The 17,497-nt window shown below is 58.2% G+C and overlaps 2 protein-coding genes across 3 annotated transcripts; one reads left to right on the forward strand and one right to left on the reverse strand.

The window, feature by feature from the left end:
• Positions 1-830: 830 nt before the first annotated feature.
• Positions 831-3,005, reverse strand: NAA38 (N-alpha-acetyltransferase 38, NatC auxiliary subunit). Its single transcript, XM_074983175.1, has 3 exons — positions 2,849-3,005; positions 2,227-2,410; positions 831-1,059 (listed from the first exon to the last, which is right to left on the reverse strand). Exons 1-3 carry the CDS (start codon positions 2,912-2,914, stop codon positions 947-949), a joined length of 363 nt encoding a protein of 120 aa, XP_074839276.1. The 5' UTR covers positions 2,915-3,005; the 3' UTR covers positions 831-946.
• A 710-nt stretch (positions 3,006-3,715) lies between these two features.
• CYB5D1 (cytochrome b5 domain containing 1) lies at positions 3,716-10,091 on the forward strand. Of its 2 annotated transcripts, none has more exons than XM_074983173.1 (5): positions 3,716-4,034; positions 4,846-4,922; positions 6,863-7,081; positions 7,524-7,723; positions 9,931-10,091. In XM_074983173.1, exons 1-5 carry the CDS (start codon positions 3,908-3,910, stop codon positions 10,055-10,057), a joined length of 750 nt encoding a protein of 249 aa, XP_074839274.1. In that variant the 5' UTR covers positions 3,716-3,907; the 3' UTR covers positions 10,058-10,091. The 2 variants fall into 2 exon arrangements, with proteins under 2 accessions (XP_074839274.1, XP_074839275.1); XM_074983174.1 differs by having other exon boundaries at positions 3,720-4,034; positions 7,524-7,754.
• Positions 10,092-17,497: the final 7,406 nt, after the last annotated feature.

Below are 17,497 nucleotides of genomic sequence, written 5' to 3' on the forward strand. Positions count from 1 at the left end.
GCAGCCCATTGTTCTGAGCTGTGGGAACAACAGGGGCCGGGCGGGGGGCCAGGTTCCTCCCAGCTCCCCAGGAGCCTCAGCTGGTGTGGAGCAGCCCTGGCCAGCAAGGGGTTAACAGGGCTGCGGGTCGGGATGGGGGCACCGGCAGGGCTGTGGGGCAGGGCTGTGGGTCGGGATGGGGGCACCAGCAGGGCTATGGGGCAGGGCTGTGGGTTGGGATGGGGGCACCAGCAGGGCTATGGGGCAGGGCTGTGGGTCGGGATGGGGGCACCGGCAGGGCGGTGGGGCAGGGCTGTGGGTCAGGATGGGGGCACCGGCAGGGCTATGGGGCAGGGCTGTGGGTCGGGATGGGGGCACCGGCAGGGTGGTGGGTCGGGATGGGGACACCGGCAGGGGTGTGGGGCAGGGCTGTGGGTCGGGATGGGGGCACCGGCAGGGGTGTGGGGCAGGGCTGTGGGTCGGGATGGGGGCACCGGCAGGGCGGTGGGGCAGGGCTGTGGGTCAGGATGGGGGCACCAGCAGGGCTATGGGGCAGGGCTGTGGGTCGGGATGGGGGCACCGGCAGGGTGGTGGGTCGGGATGGGGACACCGGCAGGGCGGTGGGGCAGGGCTGTGGGTCGGGATGGGGGCACCGGCAGGGGTGTGGGGCAGGGCTGTGGGTCAGGATGGGGGGCACCGGCAGGCCTGTGGGTCGGGACGGGAGGGCGGGGCTGTGGGCCCGGTGATTCGAGGCGTACCATTAACCCCGGCTCAGGACGGGCAGGGAGCGGCCCAGCGCCCCGTGGGGCAGCCCCCCGACCGCAGCCCGACGCACCACAGAGACCCACAGCGCCTCTGCCGGGTTCCCCCCCCGGCTGCACCTTTAATGAGCAGAGCCAGGCCCGTGGTCACCCCCCACCCGCAGCTCTGTCCTCGGGGGGGCGCCCCCCACGCCGGCCGCCGCTCCTCACAGGTACTGGGGGCTGCCCGGACTTTCCAGCTCCACCTCGATGGACACAATGTGGTGGCCGGGCACCATGGCCAGGCCCAGCACCCGGGGCTCGCTGGCCGCGAAGGAGTCTGCGGGAGAGGGGGGGGTGGGTCAGGGCGGAGGGGAAACTGAGGCACAGGGAGAGCCTAACCCACCTCCCCCCCAGCGCTGCCACCCCCGCAGGGGAAACTGAGGCACGGGCAGAACCCCGCCCCCCCGCAGGGGGAACTGAGGCACAGGGCAGAGCCCCGCCCCCCCAGGAGGAGAAACTGAGGCACAGGGCAGAGCCCCGCCCCCCCAAGAGGGGAAACTGAGGCAGGGGCAGAGCCCCGCCCCCACACAGGGGAAACTGAGGCACAGGGCAGAGCCCCGCCCCCCCAGGAGGGGAAACTGAGGCAGGGGCAGAGCCTCGCCCCCCCAGGAGGGGAAACTGAGGCAGGGGCAGCGCCCCGCCCCCCCGCAGGGGAAACTGAGGCACAGGGAGAGACTAACCCACCTCCCCCCCAGCGCTGCCCCCCCCGCAGGGGAAACTGAGGCACGGGCAGAACCCCGCCCCCCCGCAGGGGAAACTGAGGCACAGGGCAGCGCCCCGCCCCTCCAGGAGGGGAAACTGAGGCAGGGGCAGCGCCCCGCCCCCCCCAGGAGGGGAAACTGAGGCAGGGGCAGCGCCCCGCCCCCCCAGGAGGGGAAACTGAGGCAGGGGCAGCGCCCCGCCCCCCCCAGGAGGGGAAACTGAGGCAGCGGCAGAGCCCCGCCCCCCCAGGAGGGGAAACTGAGGCAGGGGCAGCGCCCCGCCCCCCCGCAGGGGAAACTGAGGCACAGGGAGAGACTAACCCACCTCCCCCCCAGCGCTGCCCCCCCCGCAGGGGAAACCGAGGCACGGGCAGAACCCCGCCCCCCCGCAGGGGAAACTGAGGCACAGGCAGAACCCCGCCCCCCCGCAGGGGAAACTGAGGCACAGGCAGAGCCCCGCCCCCCCAGGAGGGGAAACTGAGGCACGGGCAGAACCCCGCCCCCCCGCAGGGGAAACTGAGGCACAGGGCAGAGCCCCGCCCCCCCAGGAGGGGAAACTGAGGCACAGGCAGAGCCCCGCCCCCCCGCGGGGGAAACTGAGGCAGGGGCAGAGCCCCGCCCCCCCGCGGGGGAAACTGAGGCAGGGGCAGAGCCCCGCCCCCCCGCGGGGGAAACTGAGGCAGGGGCAGCGATTAACCCCCCGCCCCCCCCCCCGGGGACCCAGGCGTCCGGGCGCCGCGCACCGCCGGCCTTGAGGAACTCCTGGGCGGAGCCGAGGATGACGTTGCAGTCGCGGTCGGTGCAGAGGAACCCGCCCACCAGGGTGCGCCCGTCGCTCATGCGGATGCGCAGCGTCCGGTTCAGCAGCGCCTCCAGCCGCCGCCGGGCGCGCGCGCCGGGGCCCTCCGGGGCCGGCCCCGCCCACTCCTGCGGGGACGCGCGCGTCAGCGGCGGGGCGGGGCCGGGCCCGGCGACAGCCCCGCCCCGCCCTCGGGACCCCGCCCCGCCCCCCGGGACCCGACCCTAGGTACCCCCGTCCCTAGCCCCGCCCCGCCCCCGGGACCCCCGCCCCGCCCCTAGCCCCGCCCCCGAGACCAGGCAAGCCCCGCCCCTAGCCCCGCCCCGCCCCCGGGACCCCGGCCCGCTTCTAGCCCCGCCCCCCAGGACCACACCCCGCCCCTAGCCCCGCCCCGCCTCTAGCCCCCCCCCAGGACCCAACCCCGCCCCTAGCCCCGCCCCGCCCCGCCACAGGCTCAAGCCCCCCTTGGCTCCGCCCTCCGGGACCCCACCCTGGCCCCGCCCCCGCCTTAAGCCCCGCCCCTGGCCCCGCCCTATCCCGCAGCCACCCGCCCCCCGGCCCCGCACCGCGGGACTCGGCCCTTCCCCGCCGCAGCCCCCGTTCTCCTCGCGCTGCCCGGCCTCAGCCTCCATCCGCCACGCTCCCGGCAGCCCCCGCGCGCTCCCGCGTCACGTGCACCCCCCGACTGGGCGGGGCCGGGCCGAGTGACGCTTTCCTCTCCCGGCAGGACCGGCGCGCGGCGGTTGCCGTGGGAACAGGCGGGGGGGGTCGGGTTCCGCTCCCGGCAGGCCCCGCGCGCGGCGGTTGCCATGGGAACAGGCGGGGAAGGGTCGGGTTCCGCTCCCGGCAGGCCCCGCGCGCGGCGGTTGCCATGGGAACAGGTGGGGAAGGGTCGGGTTCCGCTCCCGGCAGGCTCCGCGCGCGGCGGTTGCCGTGGGGACAGGCGGGGGGGGGTCGGGTTCCGCTCCCGGCAGGCCCCACGTGCGGCGGTTGCCATGGGAACAATGGTCGGGTTCCGCTCCCGGCAGGCCCCGCGCGCGGCGGTTGCCGTGGGGACAGGCGGGGGGGGGTCGGGTTCCGCTCCCGGCAGGCTCCGCGCGCTGCCGTTGCCGTGGGGACAGGCGCTTGGGGGTCGGGTTCCGCTCCCGGCAGGCCCCGCGTGCGGCGGTTGCCATGGGAACAGGCGGGGAAGGGTCGGGTTCCGCTCCCGGCAGGCCCCGCGCGCGGCGGTTGCCGTGGGAACAGGCGGGGGGGGTCGGGTTCCGCTCCCGGCAGGCCCCGCGCGCGGCGGTTGCCGTGGGAACAGGCGGGGGGGGTCGGGTTCCGCTCCCGGCAGGCCCCGCGCGCGGTGGTTGCCGTGGGGACAGGCGGGGGGGGGTCGGGTTCCGCTCCCGGCAGGCTCCGCGCGCGGCGGTTGCCGTGGTAACAGGCGGGGGGGGGGTCGGGTTCCGCTCCCGGCAGGCCCCGCGCGCGGCGGTTGCCGTGGGGACAGGCGCGGGGGGGTGTCGAGTTCCGCTCCCGGCAGGCCCCGCGCGCGGCGGTTGCCGTGGGAACAGGCGGGGGGGGTCGGGTTCCGCTCCCGGCAGGCCCCGCGCGCGGCGGTTGCCGTGGTAACAGGCGGGGCGATGGCGAGCTTCCAGCCGCGCTACTTCACGCGGCGGGAGGTGGCGGCGGAGGCGCGGCCCGGGCGGCTCTGGGTCTCCTTCCTCGGCCGCGTCTGGGACCTCAGCTCGCTGGCCCGGCAGCACGAGGGTCCGTCCCGGCATGCACCGCGCGAGGCCCCGCACGCCCCCCTCCGCCGGCTGCCCCCCACAATGCACCGCGCGCCCACTCCCTCTGGGTCCCCCCACAATGCACCGCGCGCGGCCCCCCACCCCGCCCCCGCCGCCGGGTCCCCCCGCAATGCACCGCGCGCCCACTTCCTCCGGGCCCCCCCACAATGCACCGCGCGCGGCCCCCCACCCCCCCGCCGCCGGTTTCCCCCCCCCCACAATGCACCGCGCGCGTCCCTCCCCCCACGGGACCCCCACAACGCCCCCCCCACTACTGCACGTGTCTCGTGTGACTGCTCTCGGCCGCCGCCCTTTGTGACCCCCTCGTTCGAACCCCTTTATTCCCGCCCTGCCTCTGGCTCCCCCCCAGTGCCCCGTGTAACCACCCCACCCCACGCCGCCCCCCGGCTCTTTCCGGTGAGTCCCCCCAGCCTGCCCCACTGCGCGCTATGGGGGACCGGAGCCCCCCTGGCCCATAGCACATGGGTACGGGGAACAGCTCCCTCCCTCTGCTGGGCGCGCCCCCCACCTCACACTGGTGGGCCAGGACCCCATCTCACAGCCCCACCGGCCGGGGGTGCCTAGATCTGCCCTCCTCCGCCTGCCCCCCCACCACAGCCCCCCCACACCTTCTGACGGTGCCTCGTGCCCACATCTGATTCCCGCGGGGCCAGGAGCCGGCCGGGCCCTACCCAGAGCTCGCCCTGCTGCAGTGCGGGGACGGGGAAGCCCCCCGCTCCATGTGGCACCCCCCGGCCCGTCAGACCGACCACTTGCTCTGTTTCCCGCAGGGGACATCTTGCTGAGACCCATCTTGGAAGCGGCAGGAAAGGACATCAGCCATTGGTTCAACCCCAAGACCAGAGACGTGAGCATGGGTGGCGTGTCGGGTCATTGGAGGCCTGGGGGGGATACCCCCTCCGCACCGCCCCGGGTGTTTGAAATGGGTGCAGGGTTCTCTCTCATTTAGTGGCCCAAACTATTGCCTGGACCCTGGCCCAGAGGTGGCCACCTCTTGGTGCCCCATATCCCCACAGAGGGAGCTTCCCTAGGCCTGCATCTCAGCACTAGGTGAAGAGTCTCTGGATAATCAGCCGCCCCGCCCCAGAGGTCGGCGCATCTCGGCACCAGGCGAGGGGTCCCCGTGTCACTGGCCGCCCCGCCCCAGAGGTGGGCGCATCTCGGCGCCAGGCAAGGGGTCCCCGTGTCACCAGCCGTCCCGCCCCAGAGGTGGGCGCATCTCGGCGCCGGGCGAGGGGTCCCCGTGTCACCAGCCGTCCCGCCCCAGAGGTGGGCGCGTCTCGGCGCCGGGCGAGGGGTCCCCGTGTCCCTGGCCGCCCTGCTCCAGAGGTGGGCCCATCTCGGCGCTGGGCGAGGGGTCCCTGTGTCACTGGCTGCCCCGCCCCAGAGGTGGGTGCATCAAAGTGCCAGGCAAGGGGTCCCTGTGTCACTGGATAACCAGCCACCCTTGTTTGCACAGTGGAGATTGAACTCTTTCTGTTCTCCCTAGTCTCCAGGGAACTTTCAGCAAACTCCCCTGCCAGATGTAGAAAGCCCGTTTGCAGGGGGCAGTGTGAGGTTGGGACTGGCTATCCTTGCTCCCGCACAGGGTGAGAAATGCTTTCCTCCCTAGGTCTCCCCTATTTCCCAGGGCGGGATCCACTTAAATCCTTCAGGGGCTGGCTACAAGGACTCTGATCTGCTGGTGAGGCAGGCATCTCATTTCCCAGGTCTTACGCAAGGTCTTGTGCTCCCCTCGCCTTTGGGTGTTTGGGGTCTGGAATCAGCTGGTCCGGTTTGATCTCGGAACAGCCCTCTGAGTGGATATATTTGGGGATTTTAGCAGTGCAAGCAGAGAGCCGAGTATAGTCCCGGTTCCTGGGGGAATCTGCCAGCCTTTTCTCTGCAGGTGCCCCAAAGAGTTCGGCATCGCCACTGACACCTGGCTTTCGCCCTCATCCTTGCATGGTGACAGTGGCCACCGTTCATCTCTCCTCAGAACATTGCCGGCTTTCTGGGCACCTCTGAGAAGGTCCAATCAGGGTAAATTGCTTGGGAACGGGGCCGCTTGCGGCTCACACCTGGGGGTCCTTTGTTATAAGGCCCCAAACCAGTCACAAAGGGCACTTCTGTTGCCACGCTGGCCAGCAAGAAGGCGCACCAGCGATTCCCTCAGATTTTCCTGGGCTACCACCGGTCCCTTCCTTATGCAGACGAGAGGTTATGGAAACCAGTCTTGCCAAATGGAAAAAAAAATTTCTGATCCCAAAGGATTGACCACACTTCCAGGTTAATTCATACGTCAGTGCTGGAGGTGAGCAACTTCCGGCACGGGTGCTGAGAGCAGCGTGCGAGCCGATTTTCACCGGCACGCGCGGCAGGCGCTCAGCCCGTGGATTACCAAAAGACCAGCTGATACTAGCAACCACCACCTTACTGGTAATACTCTGTGTCTTAATTGAACCTGCAGTAAGCAGGACTATTAGCGACTTAAAAAAAGTATCACCGACGCTTGGACCGTGTGTAGCGATCAGAAGGTCAATTTTCATCCCTCTGCCTCGGAAATGTGGCTGACCCCTTGGTTAGCCAAACTTGTGGAGTATCGCAGAGGTAGCCTCGTGCATCTGAGGAAGCGGGTCTTTGCCCACGGAAGCTTATGCTACAAAATACTTGTTAGTCTACAAGGTGCCACAGGGCTTGTGGTTGTTCTCAAACCTGTGGAGGTTTCCTAGGAGCAAACCTTTGAAATACAAGTACGTAGCAAAGCTCATGCCTTCCCAACCAGTAACGGGACCGCCCGGTTTTCAGATCCAGACCCACATTGATCCGCTGACGGGCTGCCTCCAGTACTACACCCCCCAGGGCCGATTCCTCCACATCCCGCCCCCGCTGCCCCGCTCCGACTGGGCCAATGACTTCGGCCTGCCCTGGTGGAAGGACAGCAAGTACGAGGTGGGCTTCCTGGCATCCAAAACCCGGCGCATCCGGATCATCAACACCCTGACCTCGCAGGAGCACGTGCTGGAGGTGAGCTGAAACCCACGTGATGCAGTAGCTCACTGGCCCTTTAAGGCTGGCTATGCCCTTCCCCCCCGCCGTAGCAGGGGATTCTGGGAGTTGTAGTGCCTGGGGCCAAAGTCCTTGGTAGCAAGGCATGCTGGGAAGATGCCCTGGGGGTTTTTTTTTTGTGTTTCAGGGACTGAAGTGTAGTAACAGGAAATACTTGGGCAGGGGTAAAATGAAGGACCTCTCCCCTCCCAATTAAAATCGGTTGTTCAGTCCAATAACTTCCTTACCCGACCCCAGCGCTTGGGCGTGTCAGTGAGCTGACAAAGGCCCCCAGGAGTCTGGGCTGCCAGCGCCAGGTCCCCGTTGGCACCAGGGGGCACCGAAGGGGAATTTGGTTCAGCCCGGCTGGTGACGGTGCCCCAGGGGGCCTCTCACACGAAGCCGTGGCCTGGTCTCCTAGGTGTGCGCGGAGGAGTCCATGTGGGACATTCTGCGGCGCTACCTGCCTTACAACCCCCATGCCGCCAGCTATACCTGGAAGTACGAGGGCGTCAACCTGGACATGGACAAGACGCTGGAGCAGAACAAGATCCTGGACGAGGACGAGGAGTTCTACCAGCTCAGCCTGGACTCGGACCTGTTCATGCCGGCCATTCTGCTGTACTTCAACGACGACCTCACCGAGTTCTAGGTCGGGGGGCGGGAGGCACGGCTTCTGGGAGGGGGTCACCTCTTTGGGGCTGGGGTTGCCACATTCCTGGCGGGGGAGCCAGGAATTGGCTCTAGATTCTTCCATCACATGGTAGGCTGCGGGGCTCTGTCTGCAGGACTTGACCCCCGACCTTGGCACAGAGAAGCTTCCTTGAGCTTAAAGGCCGTGGCGTAACCCTGCTGGGCCGGAGCAGGGCAAAACACAATGCAGCGTTGGCGTTGTCTGCACTCTGCTTCACCCCGTCCAGTGCCCCCTTTGGTACACTCAGCATTGCTGACAAAGTGCCAGTCAAATCAGATAGGACTAAAATGGTTTCACGCCTACAGACTGGGACGCAATCGTCTAGAAAGGAGCACAGCAGAAAGGGTTCTAGAGGTCAGAGTGGACAACAGTCAACAGCGTGTTGCTGTTGGGGGCGGAAAAAAAGCAAATGTGATTCTGGGCGCATTCACAGGAGCCAGACAGGGGAACTCATTCATCTGCTCTGTTCTGTGCTGATGAGGCCTCAACTCGGGTCTTATGTCCAGTTCTGGGCCCCACGTGTCAGGAAAGATGGGGAGAAATGGCACAAGGTCCAGAGCAGAGCAACAAGAAGGATGGAAGATCTGGAGAACATGAGCAAGGAGGGACGCCAGAAAGAACGGGGCTTGTTTAGTTGGGAAAAGAGAAGGTTGAGAGGGGACGTGATGGTGGTTTTCAAGTACCTCAAGGAAGGTCACAAGGAGGAGGAGAAAAAATGGTTCTCTTGGGTCTCTGAGGACAGGGCAAAGCAGTGGGCTTAAACTGCAGCAAGGGAGGTTGAGGTTGGCCTGAGGAAAAACTTCCTACCTGTCAGGGGGGTTAAAAACTGGGATAAATTGCCTGGGGAGGTTGTAGGATCTCCATTGCTGGAGATATTTCAGAGCAGGTTAGACAGACATCTGTCGGGGATGGTCTTGGTGCTCGGTCCTGCCACAAGGGCAGGGGGCTGGACTTGATGGCTTCTCGAGGTCCCTTCCAGTCGTCGCGTTCTATGGTTTTATCAGCCTCTTGAGTCCGGTATCCCATCTCTGGCAGTGGCTGACTGTTTCAGAATAAGGTGCAGGTCACCCTCTAATAGGCACCTGCAGCATTCTCTCACAGTTTGGGGTGAACATATGTAGAGAAAAAATGAGGGACTTGTGTTACGCTTATAAGAAGCATGCGGGATCTTTTTAGAGGGACAAGGCAAGAACGCCCCGTTTATTCAGAATACAGAACCATTATCTTGTATGTGTATAATATACATTGTTTACTCAGACACACACACCGCCCTTCTTGTGGTCGCTTACCGTTACCAAAGGTTGCTCCCTCCAGTTCGTTGGCCGGCTGGGTCGGAGGTGAGTGTGGAGCCAGGTTCTGGGGGTCCGGCTCAGTGCTCTGCTGTGGGCGAGAGGAGAAGAGGAGCCCAGCCCTGGAGTGGGGCACACGTCTCACAGCTCTGAGCCCACAGTCCTGGCTCTGTCCCACTGCACCAGGCCTCGCCAGTCAACGGCAGATGGGTTTGATCCGTTCCCACTGCCCGGGTTTCTGCGTGACTCATCTCCTACAGACGGGACTTCACCTTCCTCTCCGGGTGGGTCACTGCTGTAGAGTCAGTTCTCATTGTCCTTCATCCTCTGAGTCTTCATCATCCCGACAGGCGACTCCAGAGGGTAATTCTGAGCATCCCCATTCCCATTGCCAGCTGGCTCACACGCATCCATTCCCACAGGCGGCACAAAGTTTACAGGCTGGTAGAGTTTGAAATACAATATGGAAGCCGGTACAAAGTGTCTATGAATAGTAAAGGTGGTAGTATAAAAGAACAGATCTAAAGAGTAATGCAAAAGTCTGTGGTGTGTTAAAAAGATACAGGGTAATACAAGATTACAAAGGTTCTGCTAAAAGATACATTACTATCCCGGCTTGCTACACCTTGGTGGCATAGTCTGCCCCAGAGGACACATTCCTGTTAGTTTTGGGGCGGGGGGTTGTTTTCTGTCCTGAGCTCCTTCTGCAATCCAGGGCCTGCTCCTTGGTTCATATTGTTGAGAGTACCACTCCCCGCCAGGATAGCTCCCCTGATTACCCAGCTCTTTCCTTCTGTTGTCCTTTGGCGAGGTATTCATCCATCCTGTGGTCGTTCTCGTCCTAGGTGCAGGGCAAACCTCCAGGGGTCAGGAACCGAATCGGCCAGTCCCGTTGCGCAGCAGATTCTGGGATCTTGTTTCCTGGCTATTGCCGGTGCTGCTACAGTGAGAGTGTTTCATACCAACGTGTAACATTCAGAACGGAAATAAAATTGGTGTTCTAAAACCACCACTGTGCTTCTCTCTTGCGGGATGGGGGTAGGAACCGTCACCTTACATCAGCACCCAGTTGTAACCCCCTTCTTCCTGGCTGTCCCGGCCCAGACTCCTGGATCTGTCCAGCACAGAATATTGGCCAGAGGCCTCGACTGCTGTGCCAGGCAACGAGCTATTCTGTTCACTAGAGGGCGGCAGCTAACCACCTTTCTGTCTGCCCTGAGCTGCCTTTCCATGGGTCCCTGGCCCCCTGGTCAACAGCTGGGGCTAGAATCTGCTGGAAAAGCCCCTCTCTTACAACAGACCTGATGCTGCCAGCAAAACTTAGGAGGGGAGCAGTTGCCATCTCCAGCACTCTGTCTCGGGGACTGAGCTGAGCTGGGTGAAGGGCAGAATTACGGGGTGGAGATCGGGGGGATTGAAAGGCAGCCACAGGAGGCGGGAGGCTTCATAGCTTCTGACAACCAAGGTCTATGCCATCCCTTCATCCCTCCCTCCTCATGTAATACGTTGCACCTCTCTCCCACTGCCCCCCCCTTCCATGGCAAAGATTCTGCCCCCCGCCACCTTTTCCCACACCGGGGTCCCTATTCCCAGCTTTGGGGTGGGATGCTGCCATCCAGCTGTTCTCGGGTTACAACCCAACTGGTCTCCTGCCCTGTTCCTTCACCATGAGGAGAACCACCCCAGGCAGTGATGCTCAAGCAGGTTCTCCAGAAGAAACTGTGGTTTGTCTGGCCCCAAGCTGCACATCCCTCCTAGGAGGGGATTTAAAATAACAGGCGAGCTACATGCCTACAGTCCCTGGCCGACCCTGACTGAGGCCTGGTGTCTTCCTTGCTTCTTTGAGTAGTGATCTGTGTCCTGCTGTGCATTGGCTATATGATGTCTGTGGTTGACCGGCGTGTATGGCCCACACATACTGCTGCCCTTACCACGGACGTATAGGGCTGTGGGGATGACCCAGCCTTCTGTTTCACCGTCGGCTTGAGATAGAGCTTCAACCATGCCCGCTTTTACTTACTACACTTCCTTGTTTAGTTGTTAGTCAGGGCGGTGGTTCTCCTTTAGTTCTTAAAATCTCCACTCAAGGGCTATCTTGGGACCTTTTCACTGTGTGCTATGCTGAGATCCCTGGAGCTGTCTTTCCTCTTCGGGCAGCAGAAAAGGCAGGAGGTCAAATTATCTTCAAGATGGCAGAGCAAACCTCAAGATGTCATGAAGTCGAACCCCAGCTACATCATCCCAGCTAGGACTTTGTGAAGCCGGGACTTAAAAACCTCTAGGGATGGAGATCCCACCTCCTCTCTTGGGAATCCATTCCAGTGCTTCACCACCCTCCTGGGGAAAGGGTTTTTCCTAATCTCCAATCTAGATTCCTCTGCTCCCCACCGCAACTTGAGACCATTGCTCCTTGTTCTGCCATCTCTCACTACTACTGAGACCAGTCTCTCTCCATCCTTTTTAGAGGCCCACTTCAGGGAGTTGAAGGCTGCTATCAAATCCCCACCTCGCTCTTCTCTTCCATAGACTAAATACACCCAAATCCCTCAACCTCGTAGGTCATGTGCTCCAGGCCCATAATCATTTTTGTTAACCTCCCTGGGGTTCTGTCCAATGCGTGCACATCCTTTTTGTAATGGAGGCCACAGAACTGGGCACAGTATTCCAGATGTGGCCTCACCAGTGTTGAATAAAGGGGAATAATCACTTCCCCTCGATCTGCTGGCAATGCACCTCTAATGCACCCCAATATGCCACCGGTCTTCTTGGCTCCTCAGGCACACTGTTGATTCATTGTTGACTTAAGGATGCCCTCTGCAAATCTGCCTCACGCTGAGCACCATGTCTTCTCTGGGATACAGTTGCTGGTACGTCTGTCACTGAAAACTTCAGGGAAGGCAAACCTGCCTTCATGCCTGCCGAACAGCGAGCTTCACGTTCTCCGCCTCTGGGTATTGGCAAGAAAAGTAGGAACGCTAGATCTGCTTCTAAGACGTCTTAGTCGCAGACCGAGAAAAACGTGTGAGACTGCAGGTCTGAGGTGGAGTTCTAGAACGGTTCAAGTTCAAGGGCCGCATTTAGAGTCCTTCAGATTTATATGGCTGCCAGCAAAAAAAGGATGCAGGACTCAAACAGCTGAGATCTCACCCAGAGCATTTTTCTGGACTCTGCATAGACCTTCAGAACCACCTGCACAGAAGGCATCGGTGCTCAAAAAAGAAGCCATCACTGGGACCAGCTTGCCTTGCCTTGGTCATCCATTCCATCCAAAAGTCAGTTTTAATGGCTTGATGAAGAGTCCAGACCAAGGGACAGCAACCTTTCCGAGGCAGAGTGCCAAAATTTGACCTTTTGACCTCTACGTACAGTCTGAATGCCAGTGATACTTTTTGACGTCACTAATAGTTCTACTTATGACAGCTTTATTAATAAATAAATGAAGATGCGAAGCTTTACTGTTTAGGTGGTGGTTGGTAGCATTAGCTGGTCTTTTTATTAATCCGCAGGTGGCACAGCTTTGAGCAAGCTCCTGGCTGCATGGGGAGGAGGGAAAAGGCTGAGCTCCTGCCTCAAGTGCTGATGAAAATTGTCTTGGGTGCCGCTCTTGACCCCTGGTCCAGACCATCCATTTCACAAGAATCTGGATGTATGCTATCCCATCCTCCTCCCCCAGCACCATTTCAAGAGTTTTCTCAATTTCTCCACAGAGAATGGAGACCAATTTTGGATCTCGGACGGCTAAACAACTGCACCAAACAGCGGAAATTCAGGACGGCGAGATTCTTGCAGGCCTGAATTCTGGGTGCGCGTTTTCATGTTGCAAGTCACCCCTTGTACAAAAGGTTTTTGATTTTGCAATCGGTAACAATCACTTCCTCAGCACCATACTATTCTTTTTTGGCATCAGCTCTGCCCCAAGGGTGGTTTTAAACACAACGGCAGTCCTAGCTGACGGTCTCGGATGACTCAGAATAATTATCTTCCCTTATCTCGACAGCTGGGTACTCAATTCTCTCTGCAGGTTGAATGAGAAAGTCTCTGTTCTGCCGTTTGAACCTCCAACTCAGTCCTGGAAAGTTGGTTTTCGTCCCAGTTCTGTGGACAGATTTCTTTAGGAGCCTTTCCAGATGCTGTGAGAGCCAGGGCTTACCTCCCCACAGATGGGTTCATGACCTAAATTCCCTGTAAGCCACACTGCCATGCAGCAGCCTATTAAACACTGTATGCTCAGGAACTAGCTGTGGTGGGTAGGCCACAGCTGGGGAGGGAGAGCAGCCCGCCACTGGCCTGAACTTACCTTGATGATCTTTTCCTCCTGCAGCTCCAGGGTAGCGTAATATACAGATTTCCAGGGCAAACCTTATGGCCCAGATTGGAGTTTCTTCACATAAGGCAAACTAAATCAGTCACAAAAGCACTGCCCAGCAAGGGATTACGCAAGCATGTCCTTCAGGATATCCAGCTTCCCTGGGGCCCTGAACCATCATCCCTCCTTCCACAGATGAGAGATTATGAAAACCCATCTCACTAAATCCCAGCCAGTCTTTCCAGCCCTCAAAGGGACCAGTCGTATTTCCAGGTGAATATATAGTTAGGTCTTACCCAAAACAGCATGCTAGGCCAATTCTTTAGCATCTAAAGGCTTAAGAAAAGAATAGGGTGTGAGAGAAAAGTGGTCAAATTACATTCATCAGTCACAAAGTTCTTGGTGCGGGTTGCAGCAGGTGGAAGAGGCTACTGTCTTAAAAGCCTTTGGAAATACATCCTTTGTTGGGTGGGTACATAGTCTATTCAGGTTCTATTCAGAGCAGAGATGTTCCTGCAAACTTGGATGACTGAGTTGGGGTTGGTCCTGCTTTGGGCAGTGGGCTGGATTCGATTCCTTCCAACCCTAGGAGTTTGTCTCTACATAACAGGGCCTTCATGTTCCATGTTGACCATCAGGGCAGAAAGATGGAGACTGGCAGCTGACGATAAAATGGTGACTAACAGGGTTCCTTTTTATTGACTTGCCCACTCGGAGGGAAGACCCTGCCTGTGATCACGTACACAAGATTAGGTCTCTTGTCCTTCCCCTTTGGGGGCATTCTGCCATTGGCAGAGTCCCAGATGACGTGCCTCAGCCAAATTCCTGAGATGTGGATTGGAGTCTGATGGGAGCTCTTCCTCTGTTCAGCTCATCTTCACCTGGCTGGGAGGTGTGATCACCCCTTCTGTGGTGAATCCCAGCACTAAAACATTTCTAACTGAAGCTACTGACTTGACTTAAACCTGTGCAGTCCGGGTAGAGCACAGGTCGTCGACAAATCTCCTCCACTTCACTCTGTTTCAAGACAAAATTTGTAGGTGACCCCAGGAGTATCCCAGTTGTTGTCCTTCCATCTCAGGAGATCTTCTCCACATTGTCCAAGGTCGTCATCTTTTGCGTTTTCCTAGCGGGCCCCGTTTTGAACTTGGTAGATGATGCTGTGTGATGGTTTTCTGAGACTGGCCTGGCCATTCCCACTTCCTTCTCTTGCTTTGAATGTCAAGTGGTTCTTGTCCTCTGTTCCGAAGCTCCTCATTTGTGATCACATCTTGCCATCAGATGTGAAGGATGTACCTCAGGCATCCGTTTATGAATGTCGGTAGCGTGTGGTTTGAAGACTTTTTAATACGCCAGGTCTTGCGTCCAAACAAGAGCACGCTCTTTGCATTTGTGATGAAGAGCCACAGTTTCGTCTTTGCAGATATCATTTGGGATCTCCAGAGGAGACGAAGAATCTTGAATGCTTTCCCTAACCTGCCACTGATATCCTTGTCTGTTCCTCCGCCTCTGCCCATAATACTTCCCAAGTAGGTGATACAGATGTTACAGAAACATCTAATAGAAGTACAGACCCAATATCTATAACTTCACAGATACACAAGCAGCATAAACAGACTTAATGAGTCACTAGTTTTCATTAGATACCTCATTTGGAATAAGATTTGGTGCAAACATAGGACAGAGTGGCTCTCAAGTTCCTTTCAAAATCCAGTAACATCACAGGCAGCCTGTACTCCAACCCCTCATCCCTGTCCCACCCCATAGCTCACATTCCCACCTGAAGCCCTGACTGTCTCCCGTCCCAACCCTCTGCTCCAGCCCTAAACTCCACCCCCCCACCCCTGCAGAACCTCTTCGGCTTACCCTGTGACATCCATTTTCTTATGTATGACACATCACTTCCCTATTGGAGCACCTAGCAAAATTCATTTCGCACCCGCCCGGGAAAAATTAGCCATTCACAACCCTGACAAAAAAATCTTATTGCAAAGATTTGGATGAGTTCTCCAACTTTGGCAAGAAATTCTTCCCAGTTTTGAAATAATACGGCAGCTTGTATCTCTGTAACCCAAGACGCCAGCAGATTTCCCTGGTGCTTTCAGCGGTGACTGTTTCTATTGTGAACAGGCACGTGTTGGACAAGCAAGCATCTTATTTCCCATTGGGTTCTGGTTCTGAAATTACCAAGGTAAACCCTTGGTGGAATGTCCATCCTTAGATGTTTTTAAGTCCGATCTTGACAAAGCCCTGGCTTGCGGGTGGTTCTGCCTTGGGCCGGGGGCTGAACTCAGTGACCTCCTGAGGTCCCTTCCAGCCGTAGGAGTTTACAATTCTACACAACAGGGCCTGCGTGATTCCATGTCAACCATCAGGGCAGAAAGTGCTTCCCTTCACACTGCACTGAAGTGATAAAAAGCTGATATTGGTACATAGCCAAGCAGCAGCCAGATAATCATCTCAGCTTATTACCTCGAGGAATGGGAGTTGGATTTATAAGTCTTCAACAGCATGTTTCGTAACGTATGAGTGCATCACTGCTACCATCGTAAGCTGAAATTCTACCTAAAGTCTCTTTGGACATTCATGTTAATGTGATCATACATCTTCTGGGTTTTTTTTTTTTTTTCCTCCCAGACATCACATCTGAAGAGGCAAGTAGCTGTGCTTCGGCTGTCAGAGAATCATAGAATACTAGGCCTGGAAGGGACCTCAAGAGGCCATCGAGTCCAGCCCCCTGCCCCAATGGCAGGACCAAGTACTATCTAAACCATCCCTGATAGACATTTATCTAACCTGTTCTTAAATATCTCCAGCGATGGAGATTCCACAATCTCCCTTGGGAATTTATTCCACTGTTTGACCACCCTGACTGTTAGGAACTTTTTCCTAATGTCCAACCTCAACCTCCCTTGCTGCAGTTTAAGCCCTTTGCTGCTTGTTCTATCCTCCGAGTCCAAGAAGAACAAGTTTTCTCCCTTCTCTTTCTGACACCCTTTTAGATCCCTGAAAACCGCTCTCATGTCCCCCTCTCAATCTTTTCCAAACTAAACAAGCCCAATTCTTTCAGCCTTTCTTCATAGGTCACAGTCTCCAGCCCTTTAATCGTTCTTGTCGCTCTTTTCTGGACCCTCTCTAATTTCTCCACATCTTTCTTGAACTGTGGTACCTAGAATTGGACACAATATTCCAGCTGAGGCCTAACCAGCGCAGAGTAGAGCGGAAGAATGACTTTTCTTGTCTTGTTCACAACACCTCTGTTAATGCATCCCAGAATCAGGTTTGCTTTTTTTGCAACAGCATCACCCTGTTGACTCATATTTAGCTTGTGGTCCACTATAACCCCTAAATCCCTTTCTGTCATACTCCCTCCTAGACAGTCTCTCCCCATTCTGTATGTGTGAAACTGATTGTTCCTTCCCAAGTGGAGCACTTTGTATTTGTCCTTATTAAACTTCATCCTATTTACCTCAGACCATTTCTCCAATTTATCCAGATCATTTAGAATTTTGAGTCTATCCTCCAAAGCAGTTGCAACCCCTCCTAGCTTGGTATCATCTGCATACTTAATAAGCATACTTTCTATGCCAATATCTAAACGGTTGATGAAGATATTGAACAGAACCGGTCCTAACACAGACTTCTGCGGAACCCCACTTGTTCTACATTTCCCGCAGGATTGAGAGCCATTAAGAACTACTCTCTGACAGAAGGACGTTAGCTTTCTATGTTGGCAGAACTGAAGCTTTGTGAAAGAAGTCTTTCCGAGGGTTTATTTTGAGTTGCTGACAGACCCAAACGATCATCATCTGCGCCCAGCAACAGATCTCTGGGAGTATTATTGAATGTGATGATTCTTTTATCAGCAGCCAGATGCCTAGTCTGCGAGGTGACCTCTACTTCCATGGCATTACTCAAGGATATTCGTGCTGTTGAAATTTGTAGATTTCAGTGCCTGCTTTCTTCAATCCGTGGGCTTTGGTTCGTGCCTCGAGCTCAGATGTTGCGGTTGGCAATGCAGTGCTGTTGTCGGAAGCTCCTTCTTCACTCTCCTTCAACTTTCTTTGCGGTAGAGAAGGAACCAAAGATGGATCTTCCATGCAACT

The sequence above is a fragment of the Carettochelys insculpta genome, unplaced genomic scaffold, assembly GCF_033958435.1.
Source record: "Carettochelys insculpta isolate YL-2023 unplaced genomic scaffold, ASM3395843v1 scaffold_0040, whole genome shotgun sequence".
Lineage (NCBI taxonomy): Eukaryota > Metazoa > Chordata > Testudines > Carettochelyidae > Carettochelys > Carettochelys insculpta.

Bases quoted from the DNA above. Each gene is read 5' to 3' on its own strand.
- NAA38 (XM_074983175.1), bottom strand. From the start codon at position 2,914: ATGGAGGCTGAGGCCGGGCAGCGCGAGGAGAACGGGGGCTGCGGCGGG. The intron at 2,411-2,848 runs GTGCGGGGCCGG...GCGTCCCCGCAG, and splicing joins GGGAAGGGCCGAGTCCCGCG to GAGTGGGCGGGGCCGGCCCC. The intron at 1,060-2,226 runs GTGCGCGGCGCC...CCTCTCCCGCAG, and splicing joins GGAGTTCCTCAAGGCCGGCG to ACTCCTTCGCGGCCAGCGAG.
- CYB5D1 (XM_074983173.1), top strand. From the start codon at position 3,908: ATGGCGAGCTTCCAGCCGCGCTACTTCACGCGGCGGGAGGTGGCGGCG. The intron at 4,923-6,862 runs GTGAGCATGGGT...CCCGGTTTTCAG, and splicing joins TCAACCCCAAGACCAGAGAC to ATCCAGACCCACATTGATCC. The intron at 7,082-7,523 runs GTGAGCTGAAAC...CTGGTCTCCTAG, and splicing joins CGCAGGAGCACGTGCTGGAG to GTGTGCGCGGAGGAGTCCAT.